Consider the following 13,623-nt stretch of genomic DNA (forward strand, 5'->3'; position numbering starts at 1 on the left):
TAAAGGGCCTCGTAGTGTGGACGGGTACAGCGTTAAATCGGTTTAATACTGCTAAAATCGGTTTAAACGCATAGTGTAGACCAGGCCTGAGAGAAGTGCAAGGACTGCTTTCTGTACTGCCTTGGGAGCACTGTGCGCTCAAAGAAGGCAGGGCCTTGGCCCTGAACACACCTTCCTTGCCTGCATCAGCCTCTGGAATGTGAGTGGTGCATGGGGGGAGTATGCTGCACCCAGTAAAGTAGTGTAGTAGAAAGCATGTTCCGCTTGCATTCTAGGGAGCTCTGGGAAGCAGAATGATTCCCAGTTATATGGGGCAATGCAGTTCTTCACTGCTCCAAACACAAAGCTGTGCTGTAAAGACACAACTGAGGCATGGTTTACACAGCAGGGTTAGGTGACATAGGCTGCCTTGCATTGACTTAGCCATGGAAGTGTCTTCACTTAAATTTGACTCCCGTCAACACCAGGGTCTCTCTATGCCAATATTAGTAACATCATTTTCCCAAGTGGTGTAGCGTCATGGCTGATGTAATTAGGTCAACACAGTGTCAGTGTAGACACTGCATTGTAACTGATACTGGCTTTCAGGAGCCATCCCACAATGCCCCACACTGATAATACAATCAGTATAAGTGCTGCTGGTGAGGACATGCACCACTGACACAAGAGCAAGTGTGCACACGCAAGCGATTTAATAACTGCGGTGGCTGTATGCCAACATAAATTAGGTTGACAATTTAGTAGTGTAGGCACGGCCTGAGTGTTCAGTATTTGCAGTTACAGAACCTTGTAGGTAACATGCAGGGTTCTTCCAATAGTAAGTATAGGGAAGTACCCGTACAATGGAAAATTGCAAATAAGCCTCAATTCAGGAGAGTATGTAAGTGCTTTTCTGGATCAAGGTAATAATAAAGTAATACCTTAGCTTAGGTAAATCTGGCAAGCTTTTAAGGACCATCCAGGCTGTGCCTACTTTAATGCCCCTTTGTACTGCTAGAATTGTGGGAAAGGACTTTAGTGTAAATGAGAATCAAGTTCACAGGGCAAGATTCTCCTCTCTGGTTACATTGTGCTTAGAGCAAGACAAGATGAAGGGGTGTAATGGTGCCCTGAGTCTATCTTTACAGCTCCCTGATCCGCACCCGGCTTAATGGGTTGGTCTTCCAGCACAGCTGAGCTGCTGGTGTTTGCTGTAGGCATGAACCTGATGAATTAGCGTGTTCGGATAATGATGGCAATGATAAATAAGGCTAAGAGTTTGTCATGCACATTTTTAGTAAACGTCATGGACAGGTCACGAGCAATAAAGAAAAATTCACAGATGCACCTGACGTATCCGAGACTTTTATTAAAAATATGCATGACAAAACGGAGAACTGCCCCCCCCCTTCACTGCCTGTGACTAGAAGCTAGCTACGTGTCCGTGTGTGCCCATGGTGGCTGCCAGGAGCAGAGGGGCACCCCCACTACCAGCAGCGGCTCAGATCTCCCAGGACCCCACTACCCATGGCGGCTGGGAGCTGCGGGAGCCCTCTCTCCCCCGCTGCCTGTGGTAACTCAGAGCTCCGGGGGAGGCAGTGGGGGCACCCTAGACTTCCCAGCCACTGAGGGCATCAGAGGGACCTTGCAGCTTCCAGGCACCGCAAGCTGAAGTCACGGAAGTCTCTGGAAGTTGCAGATTCTGTAGTCTTAATGATAAGCTATGGTATAAATGTATTTCTGTTTAATTGCCTGTAATGCTAGAATTCATTCGGAAAGACAGTCTGGAATCTCATTAAGGTTATTCTGATGTGACATTTTATAAAATCACTGATGGCCCGGAGGATGTTTATTAGGTCACACTCCTCATCCCTAATGCAGCTAACATTTCTGCTTCCCTCATCAACCCATAGCTGGCATTAGACTTGAGCAAGCTCTTTGAAATGAACAATTTATTCAACAAATGTTTGCTTCCTCTATTCCTTATTTGTCTACAAGCAGTTCATGACATTGTATAAAGTAAAATGACAACTACACTGATCTTTCTTTCATAAAAATCACCACATTTATCAAATACAGGTGAGTTTTTGATCCTACATGGTAGGTAAAGAAAATGGAAGACTGTGTAGGCTTTAACAAGTATACTTACAATGTAAGAAGAAAGAAGCACAACCAAAGTATAATCAATCCTTCTGTCACTTTTAGGTAAATTAGAGTAGAGGGAAATGGACTAAATTCTCTGGTCTGTCTAGATTCCAGACTTTTTCAAATGGATTTGAGAGTGGAAAATAAACAATTACACAAACACACTATTACTGTTGCCTCTTTTCAACCTGATCAGCTAGTCAGAGACAGGGCCGGCTCCAGGCAACAGCTGAACAAGCACATGCTTGGGGCGGCACCTTGGGGTGGGGCGGCGCTCGAGGTTTTTTTGGGGTTTTTTGGTTCGGCCGGGTGGCACTGGAGGGTTTTTTTGTTTGTTTTTTGTTTCGGCCGTGTGGTGCTGCGGGGGCAGGGCTTGGGTGGCACGACGCTGGGGGGGCGGGGACTCGGGCGGCGTGGCGCTCGGGGGAGCGAGGACTTGGGCAGCGCGGCACAGTGCTCAGGAGGGGTGGGGGCCTTGGGCGGCACGGCGCTCGGGGGAGACTTCAGCAGCACGGCGCTCGGGTGGGGCGGGGTCTTGGGCGACATGGCACTCAGGGGGGCAGGGACTTGGGTGGCGTGATGTAGCACTGGGTGGCGGGGTTGGGTGTCACATTGCTCAGGGGGGCGGGGGCTTGAGCGGCGTGTCTCGTCGCTCAGGGGACTGGGGGGCTTCGGCGACGCAGCACTCGAGAGGACGGGGACATGGGCGACGTGACGCGGCGCTCCGGGGCAGGGGCTTGGGCGGTGCTCGGGGGGGTTCGGCGGTGCTCGCAGAGGGGGTGTTACAGCGGGGCGGCGCTCTTTTTTTTTGCTTGGGGCGGCAAAAAAAGTTGGAGCCGGCCCTGGTGAAAGAATGGGCCATAAGGATGTTCCTGTTGGAAATAGAAATTGATGGAGCCTGATGCTTAGGGGAAGGTTGGTTTTGTTTTTTTTCCATAAAATAGACAAATCCTGTTTGTTTACAAGGAATGTACAAAGTTCTGCTTCTCCAAATGCAGGAGGACCCACAAATGAAAGGAGCAGTTTCTTATCTTACAGCCTGCAGCCTCTTTAGCCAACAGCCCCGGAAGCTTCTAGGTCTTTCCAAACACTGTGCTTGCAGGCTGATGTTTGGCTTTCTTCCTTTTGCCTCTGCTTCTCTCTCTGTTTTGTGTATTTTGCCCAGCCCCACCTCTCACACCACACAGACCCACCAGCAAAAACACCTTTGTCCTACATGGGGGCTTAACTTTAGTTATGCTAATTGAACGGTCCCTTCATACCTGTCAGTTTTAATTCAACCCATAACAAGGTTTCACTCAATTTATAATGTTAATGTATCATCACCGTTATCCAACCAGAATTTTATCAGGTTCTTTTCTGCAGTGAACACCCACATGTACATTGGATTTTTCACTTAGTTCTAAAATGTGATAATTTTAGCTATTTCTGAAATCACATGAAGGTTGTTCTATCTGATGAGTTCTGAAAAAGCACTCTCCTCCCCCCTTCTCTATTGGTACTTTTGTGATGGCTCAATTACTGTCACTAAAACTTAAATGTACGAAATACTGTCTTAATTCTTTTGGGAAAGCTGAAGACAAATACTTTTCAAAATGAAAGAGTATTGGTTTATCTATTTAAAGAGGTTACATATCAATTTTGTTTAGGTCACATGTATTGTATCAATTGTGTGTTTTTATATTATGCATATAATTGACCAGATTTTGAACTCAGTTACATCCAGGATTGCTACTGCTGAGGGCCCAAAAAAAGGGATATCTGGGATAACTCAGAGCCCATATAACTGGATAGCTGGCAGTGTGTACTGAGCACCCTTACAGATTTCCCAGCACATCATCAAAATGAGATGACCCTGGGAAGACCAGAACAGGTGGCAACGCTAATTATGCCAGCATAAATCCAGAGTAACCCTGACTTTGCTGGCATTTTCCCAGTTTTACATCTGTATCACTGAGAACAGAAACAGTCTATAATGTAAGTAGGCCCAGATTCTCCTGTATGATCTCTTCATTTTGTGCTATTCAGAAGGGGCAAAATAGATGGATTGCATCATACACCAGACCTTAAGCAAAGTCTGTTGCAATACAAAAAAAACCCTTAAAGTACTTTTATAAAATAATCAGTATAGTTATTCCATTGACATTCTTGATCCAGCTTTATACCAAAAGTCAGAACAATTTGGCTTTGGAATCTTGTTTTTCTATTGCAAAATGGTACATTTATCTTTTCCTATTTAAAATTTAAATAACTTCTTGTATTCATTTGAATCACTTTTGAAATATTAAAATTAACCTGGATTTTTTGTATTTTTTCACCAGTTGTTGATTCTCTGCCACTTCCACTATAGACAGATGTTACTGAACCTATAATCAGAGAGGATTTTGTGAACAGTAGTAATGTTCTCCATATAAACAAAGGACTTGATTTTCTACTCTGAACCATCATAGACTATAGCCTGTCTCATGCAGTGTTGTTGTAGCTGTGTTGGTCCCAGGCTATGAGAGAGGTGAATGAGATATCTCATATTGGACCCAATTTCTGTTGGGGGAAGGGATAAGCTTTTGAGGAAAGTTTGTCTCTCACCAACAGAAGTTGGGTCCAATAACAGATATTACATCACCCACCTTGTCTCTTATAGCCTGTAGGATAATTGCTACAGCACTTACAATCATCAAGTCCCTAAGCTGTAATAGTAATAGGCAGCAGTGTACCAGGTCAAATGCTTTCTAAAGGTCTAGAAACATCACCTCAATTTACAGTATTCATCCTGTTTCTATCTTAATGGAAATATATCATGCTTTAATGTAGTAATGATAGAATCCTGTGGCTTAAATCTGAGATCTGTAAAGGCATTTGTTCCAGTCTGTATCATTATATATTTATAAACAATATAAAAGTGTGGGAAGTGCTTTCTATAGCTACAGAAAGATAGATTCCTTGCTACATTGGGGAAAAAGCTTTCAAATCATGGAAAAGTACATAACTATTAGCACCATTGCACAGTTGGGGAAACCCAGCTTGTCACTACAGGTGCTTGAAACGATATCGAAAAACTTCAGAAACAAGGTGGGCCAAATTCTGTACTTTGTTGTTCCAGTACGACTCCACAGAAGTCAGTGGAGATTGAACTGAGCAAAATTTGGCCTGGCACTTTCTTTGTCTTAATCATGCAAGGAAACAGCCGCCATCCCCAAAATAATAAAATGCCAGAAGTCCTGAAATGCATAAACAGGTAACTCTGTAGAAAAATGAACAGAATATGATAGCTGTTATTGCAATAAATACGTGTTCGGTTTCTCTCTGGAGCAAGTGCAGAGCACAGGAATCTTCATGGCTCCTTACTTTTAGCTACCAAGAGAAACTAACACCCAGCTACCATGTATAGCAAGCTATGGTGGGCAATCAGTTGCCTTTTTTCAGCAAAAATCTCTCTCCATCCCCTTCCCTCTCCCACCCCCCCAACACACATGCGCTATCCCTAGACCTGCAGAGGGCACTTTCTGGGCCTGTATGGACAAGGGTCCGTATGAGGAGGAACAGGAACTTGAAGCAACATCTTTGTTTCCCCATCACCCAGGTGCAGGATGTCCAGTAAGGAATAAATTCAGCCTGAGAGCCTGAATGACATCTATGCTAGGAGCCCCCCTATCAGTTTAAAGGGGGGTCCAGGGGCTGCTGCTGCTAGAAGCTGTCAGAAAACTCTGGAGAATAAGGGGCCCCACAGGTACCCCATTCAGGTGACCTTGTGCTAGTGCTGGTTAGGAATATCCCATCAAAAATATTGATTTTTTTTCATCATGGAATTAGAAACAAAAACATTTTTGTTTTGAGTTGATTTGAATTGAAACGTTTAGTTTCAGATTGCTCTGATGTAAATCTCCATTCACCTGAGCTCTCATGCAGCAGCAAAGCTAAAGGGGAGATCTTCACTGCATCATGGGAGCTACAGTTCAGCTTGGGAGCCTAGCACATAGGGGGGAGAAAGGTAGTATGGGGAGCCAGAACTACTGCTCCCATGAGGCAGCTCAGCTGAATGCAGATTAATGTCAAACTGACCCAGAATTAAACATTTTGATGTTTCCAAATCAAATTTTTTCTAAAATATTTATTCCATGAAAAGTTTCGGAATTTCAATTGAAATGTCAAAACATTGGAATTTCACACAGGATGGAGCCTCTTGGTTCCTGACTTTTGTCGTGTGTGTGTGCGACAAACCCGTCTCCGTGGACCAGTGATACTCAAACCCTATTGGTTCAGGAGCCACATATAAAGTCGGTAACTTTATTGGTTAATAACATAGTAAAAGCACCCTGATTGGTTAATAATTTAGACTGGGTAATAATTAAATCAAACAGTGTTTTAATGTCATGTGCTGCAAAGAGCCACAGGAGACACATTAAAAAGCCACTTGCAGCTTGCAAGCCTAAGTCTGAGTATCACTGCCCTGGACAAATTAATCCTAAAGAAACTGCACAAGGAGAACTGCAGAATTGTTCTCCTGTTTGTCTCTTCGTCTGATTTTTCCTGCAGGAGGCCATGATCTGGGCAAGATGACCAAGAGGAACTGAAATTTTATGACCAATTTAGAGCTGGTCTGTATGAAACCAAATGCTCCCCATGTGCTTAAATATTGGACTTTATTAACTACAGTCCAACAAAATGCAAATTCTTGTATTTATAAGGGTTACCATCCACACACATAATGTACCTCTATATGCTTTTTCCTGTAACTCTACTTGCAATGGTTCATTCTTTACTCCCTTTTTACTTACTTGAATGATACACTGCTGGCTATGTTGTCAACGGCTTTTACATGGCGGAGCACATTAGACTATGTTACGCTACAATTTTAGCAAACATCCCCTTTCAAAGCAGCTGCAGAAGCAGCTGTTTTAAACAACCTATGCCTGCAGCAGCATTATCTCACACTCTGCTTTTCCCCCAGCACACTAAAGCCCCTTTGTAAGGACTTTACTGATTAGCTGTCATTCACAGTCACTACTGCAAACAAAATCAAAGTCATTATAATCTATTGCTTCTGTTTTTGACACAATAGGTGGGTCAATATGTTCTCCATCCAAGTTCTTAGGATGTGAATCATTAAAGCCTATCCACCAATTCAGACATTGGGAGGGTCTGTTTAGGATTAATTCCTTTCAAAAAAATATAATGGCAAAATGTAGCTAAATAAAGTTAATGATTTCATATCTGTACCACTCTTGCTAAAATATCTGGATTTTACATAGCACCTTTACAGTATTAAAGTGATTTCTCCAGCTGTATATAATAGGAACTCACAGTAAGTTTTGGATCCACAGGAATTATTCACCCACTCCTAAAATGTAGTCACCTCTGGTGGCGCATAGCAACTAGTCTGTGTCAGTAAAACTGTACAACAGGTTTGGGCCATTTTAGGAGGGGATGTAGAGAATAATTTCTCTAACTGAAACTACAAGTGGGCATTTTATTAGGCAAAATATAATTACTCACACTGAGGTTTCCGTTACTCTTGCTATATGTTGTCCTACTAAAGAGACAGATGCCTCAAAGAGGATCATCTACCATGTAGCATATAAATCATTCACTAATCATAATCCATATCAAGTTTGGACTTCAACCATTACAAAATTACATGTTCAATGCCAAAGTGATAAAGAAAGTCAAACCACTGAACTGATAAAAGTCACTGAGCAGCTACCTCTATGGCAGAATTCTGTAAAGCAATAAACCTTTTCTCTGCAGAAGCCTCTTCTACTGGTACAGAGGAAACATTTTCTTCATTTGGACTATTTCACTGCAATTTGGGGAAAAAAGATTATAGTTAGAGAAAGCAGGATAGCTAATCTTCCTGTTCAAAACAATGATCAGATGCTAAGTGGCAAAATTAAGATATATTGTTCTTGAAAACCTGGCTGGTCCAGTGAATTACAAAGATCAGTTCAGTCTTCTTGCATGCATTCCAAAATATTGAGATTTCAGAAATGTCAATACTCATTTCATGGTCCTGTTTATAAAAAATTTTCTCTCTATTTCTGGGCCAGTTTGTGAAAAATGTGCACACATTTTTCTGCGTGCCTGAGCTCAGATGCTCACCTGCAAACCATACTATGCCTACATCCACACACAAATCTAGAGGTGTGAACATCAGAGTTTGTGTACATGCAAAAATGCACAAACTTTTGAAAATTTGGCCCAAAACTGATACTGTTCGTTAAGATGGGCTTTTGAATTTTGTGGCACATCTCTTAAATGTTACTTGTGCTAATAGCTTAGCTGCTCTGTACAATATGGCCCCGATCCAGCAAAGCACTGAAGCAGATGCTTAATTTAAGAGAGTACTCTGCTTACCAGTAGGCACCTGTTTAGGTGCTTTTGCTGGAGTTGGGCCTAAATGACACTTTGTTTTAATATATTGATCTAATATGTGTTCAGTTTATTTTATTAATACTTTAAAGGTTGATCAAGATGGTTGTAAAATAAAATTTTAGTTTAGAGCCAAACCTACATATTAAACTGAAAAATGTTTTTAATCTGATTATTAATTCAAGCTAGACAAATATATTCAGAACAAATACATGGAAATACTATAGTACTTTTTGGGACATAGTCAGTCACAATGGTGAGAAATGCTATGGCTGCATTTTAAGTGTAAATGTCAAGTTTGTGCTTAGTTACCTCACTTACATTGAACTAGTGTCAAATTGAACTAAAAACAAATCTTAGTTTTATCTTTTAGATTCATATTTGCTCCACTTCTACTTTTTTGTATTTATTTTATTGTTGCAGAGAGAAGACCGTTTTCCTACTAACAACCCAGGAAGTATCCCTTATAGTTTCCTGTAGGAGGATCAGCCACTGTAGCAGTAATGAGGTAGCAGTTAATTGCTGAAACAAGGTAGAGATGATAAAGTTAGGCTGGTGATGCTTCAAATAGGGAATGACCTGGGAAAAGCTGCAGCTAGTTTGGGGTACTGGAGACCAGCATCAATAGCCTGCCAATGATATCTGCCAGCCTCGGAGCCGCTTCTCTCTAAGGATATCTGGAGGCAGGGAAAAGATACTCAACTGCTGCCCAGAGAAGTCTGCCGTTGTAGCAGACTGGAAGAAGTACACATGGCCAACTAAAGAGATCTGCCTCTTTGTGCCAGAAAAGAACATCGTGTGCCTCCATACATATCTGTTTACCTTAGAACCCCCAAACCAGGTGGGAGATGTGTGTGGAGTTCTGTCAAACCAATTTCATTATTAACTCCCAAACAATGTAAGCCTCCAGTGCCCACTTTCAATTTTTTTATGCTCCTGGGAAGAGAAGAATAAGCACACATTTAATTTGGTCAGTAACTTAGCCATTCCTCCTCTCAAAAAAGTATATTCAGCGATCTCTCCCCACTGCCAAGATTCAGCTTTTTTTCTCCTCTTTTCTTCTACGGCATGAAGAATGTGGCGGAAGGAAGGCTTTCCACTGATTTCAGCTGTAGTTAGCCCTTGGAAGGCTAGGGTGTTGGCTTAAAGTTGCAAATGTGAAATGAATACGATCTTATTCTTCAGTTCATGCTGGTGAATGCCAGATTGTGGTTAGCAATATATTAAATCATGGATGTCTGACAAAGGATGAGGCCTCCAGTTTGGTGTGTATTACAGAGACTCAGCTGGACGATACTCTTGTTCCGGTTTTCATGTAGTCTAGCCAGGTATTAGGGCAGTGTGAACTGAAGGAAGATGAGTGAGGAGGTGAGATGGCTGGGCTGTTTGCATACTGACTGAACTTCAGGGAGACTCCGTTACCAAAACGGGATCAAATACAGGGCATGATATCCTGGTCTCATTGAAAGAAATGGCAAAATTCCTGTTGATTTTAGTGAGGCCAGAATTTTGCTCAGGATTCCATCTAGTAGGCAAATCCTGACATAGAATTAAAATGGGGATATTTTGAGTGTATTGATTTCCCTGATGTGCTGAAAGTCCCTTCCTGAGCTCAGGAAGTTGAACATCAAGGTGGTGACACTGGTACTGAAGCTGATAATGCTTAGTGACATTAACAAACTTGGATGATGAGTCTTCTGTGTCTATTCATGATTTTCTTCCTGAACATGATATTATGCCAAATGGTTATTAGTTCAGTCTTGAATGCAGTACTTGAGTTGGAATTAGAGGCTGGAGGCAACTGGAAATTTTGCTAACGTTAGGAACTGACCATTGCTTTTGCATGTTCTGATTGGGGAACACTTTTCTGGAGAGGCAATGGAGCTGTTTTGATGGTCTACCCTTGCACTTTAACAGAACTGAGGGAGAATATTGGCCCTTGGATGTACCAGTCTATTATTGTATGAGCCTTTGATCTCAACCATTGATAAAGCAGTGCTTAGGCAATCTCTTTGCTGGCTTCATCCTCAAAGATCACCTTGGTTTACAGATGACCTGCAACAACTGACACAGAGGGAAGATAACTAGAACAAAAATCATGGAAGAATTTCTTTGCCTTTACTAAAGAATTTGCATAGTCCTGATTAGAGGATTTGTTGTGGCTGATGGGTGCCTGGTCCAGCTGAGCTTTTCCACTGGGAGACTGATTTGTGTCCCTACTGCTGGGAGGAAATTGTTGTACTTCATTTAAATCGTATGTTGTTAATGTGGAATGAGCTGTCTGCATCCATTAAGAAACCAAATGTAGCGCAGAATGCAGTGGGCCCAATTTGTTAGGAGAATTGTCTCACTGAGAAGTATGACACCACTGTTCAGGCGCAGCATCAGTTGTGTATTGGTTTTTGAGCAAGGTTAAGGTGGTTTAGACCTACAGTGCCCTTAAATGGCTTTTGGGCATGGCCTGTTCAACAGAGTGCCTCTCTCTCCCCCATGTTATGCTGCCATAGTTGTGATCAGCAGAAGTATTCCAGCTAGAACTCTGCTGACTGGGTGTTCTCTGTAAGGGCCCCTGGGCCTCGGAACTTATTTCTTTCTGCCCTTGTTGGGTGTGCTGCAGAGCTCATCTATTTTCTTGGTCTTTTGGAAGTGACAATTGTGATGTGAGGAGGGTAGGTATCTGAGGAAGATGGAGTATTTTAGATTTGTTGATTAATTCTAGCTAAAGAGTGAGGCTAGGCTACTGGTTTTGAGGATATTAACAACGAATATATTTTTAAAATTTGTCAAACTTGAGTTGTTTTTTTTTACCTGTTACACTATCTGAAATAAATCAGGTGACAAACAAACCACTTACGTTAATCCTTATTTTAATACTCTCCAATCCAGTTGTCTACAAATCTCTCTCAGGGACTGCAATATCTTTCCCTGCCCTGTAGGTCATCCACTCTCTATTCTGGGGCAGAGCTTAGTCCCTAGCCCCATAGGCCACCTGCAGATTTCCTGAGGTTGCTGTCTCACTTTAGAAACTCTTTATTCTTGTCAGTAAATGTTGTCTCCTGCTACTGCAATGACAGATTACCTTACAGAATCTACAAGGGAAACTGCCTCTGATGTTAGTAGTGGAGTCTTCTCTCTGGAACAAAGAAATAAACTGCAGCATATATGGAGGCAGTTTAAAAGTATTATCTTTTTCCTATTGAATAAAAGACTAAGTTAATTCACTTTTATTCTCAAATTTTCAAAGAATGAGGTAACAAAGTATGACAATCTCTAAAACCGGGCTGGATAACTTGGTCATCAGGAATCATATTTAGTGCTAAGCAAACTAAAATCATGATGGGGTAATCAAATCTCATGCTTCATGGGGAAAAAAAGACTGTTGCACAGGTCAAGAAGGAATTTCTCCACCATTTTCAAAACCAGTGTACAACTGACTTCATGCATGACAAAGTATGAGGGGAAGGAAATCATCATAATTAGAAGCATGACTAACTGGCACTGATGGAAGCAGGATATTGGACTTAATGATCTGATGCAGTATGGCAAACTATGTATTCCTAAATCCTATGATAAGTGATATTTTGCTGATCTTTGATCCATGGTATATGTGTTGTTCTTACTCAAGGAGTCACTCTTACTTATCACAGGTGCTGTAAATCTTTGTTGCTTCTCCTTGAAAACATGTTATATGTCCAATAGCCATGTCTCAGATCTTTACCTGAGCTAAAATAGTCTGCAGACCAAAGCCTATATGCACAGTGCGTCATCAAACCTCCAAAATAATTTTGCCTTCCTCTTGGAACACAGCTGTGTTACTGTACGTGGGAGGGTCAATTTTTCAGTTGTTTAATTTGCACATGCAAAAGAGGCTTACAAAATGGATAAATTGTCAGTTTATATGTGCAACTAGATTTGAAAAATTGACTGCTTGCCTAGGCCAGTCTATAAAGTGTTGCAGAAGTGTGACATGTACTAGAATTCACACCATGGCAGTCACAAAATGTCAAGGTGTGAATCATGCAAACCTCTTCAGACTGCATGGCAGTATTGCAGCACTTCAGGGCTGGACTGCATCACCTTGACAAGTAGGCGATCTTGTGATGTTACCTGAGTGATGTGCTGTCCTGGCTCTTTCTTTGCTGATGTCTGTCATAGGCTGTTTGCTGTCTTGAGACTTTAATTTGGATTGGTGGTCATTTTTTTTATTTGCTTGTTTTATTTTAGCTTAGCTATTGTAGTGGCATGGAGATATCCATATGCCTCTCCCCTTTGTTTTAACATAGTGGAATTGGTCTTGTGGTTGCTGTGGTGAGGGGAACCCACTGCACAGGATGGTGACAGGTGTCTGCATGAACAAGGAATTCAGCAGTGGTGTCAGTGGGCAGTTGACATGAGAAGATTTTGTTGATGCTCTGTGTTGTCTTAACTCAGTAAAGGAACAACCAGTAGATTCTGGGTTATCTAACAATACCTGCCTGGTGTAGAGGAAACTTGGATAGGGTAGAAAAAATAAAAGATTAGTTAGCTTTAGTTATTGTGACAGTTGCCTCTCCTCAAAGCCGCTTACTGGATTTTCTGCTGCTCTGTCACAAACTCCATCAATCTCTTCGATTTCTTCAGAAGGAACAGAGGACTTGCAAAGTAACCAGCTGGAAACGCAAATTTCGATAAAGCCAGACGTCCAGAGCAGAGATGTGGACTTTTCAGAAATTCTTAATGCAATACAAGAAAGTAAGTTACTACTTGGATCTAAAATTGATTATATTGTACAAGAGCTGACTGAGATGAATCAAAATAATGTAATACTTGAAGGAATGGTTAAACTGGCGAATTGAATGATAATGTGAATACATTGGAAACATGTGAGAGTGGATAATTGAATTTCAACAGTAGTGAAAACTATTGTGGTCAAGAATCAAGATTCATGGCCCAGTGTCCCTGCTGCTTTAATACCCCTCTTATCGCCCCTATTCAAGATTTTATTTTAAACTAGTTGTCTTCTCTGATTTTCTGCTGGGGAAAACAGCTTCTTAAATTTTCAAATGCTACAAGATGTACAAGTATGTATTAAAAAACCTGTGTTCCTCTTTAGTTTGGTCAGAAATGCTAGGTATCATGCATCTCATCTTCCAT

General features: G+C 41.7%; 1 protein-coding gene across 2 annotated transcripts in view; it reads left to right on the top strand.

Annotated features, from left to right (window-relative positions):
- Positions 1–13,623, top strand: part of ANO4 (anoctamin 4) — a 322,747-nt gene that overhangs the window by 140,670 nt on the left and 168,454 nt on the right. Inside the window, exon 5 of one of the 2 annotated variants that reach the window (XM_075067279.1) lies at positions 13,111–13,221. The exons of the other annotated variant lie outside the window; for it this stretch is intronic. Within the exon in view, the coding sequence (XP_074923380.1) occupies positions 13,111–13,221 (111 nt within the window). The remainder of the gene's footprint in view (positions 1–13,110; positions 13,222–13,623) is intronic. 2 annotated transcript variants of the gene reach the window in all.

The sequence above is a fragment of the Chelonoidis abingdonii genome, chromosome 1 (genome assembly GCF_003597395.2).
Source record: "Chelonoidis abingdonii isolate Lonesome George chromosome 1, CheloAbing_2.0, whole genome shotgun sequence".
In the NCBI taxonomy this organism is placed as follows: domain Eukaryota; kingdom Metazoa; phylum Chordata; order Testudines; family Testudinidae; genus Chelonoidis; species Chelonoidis abingdonii.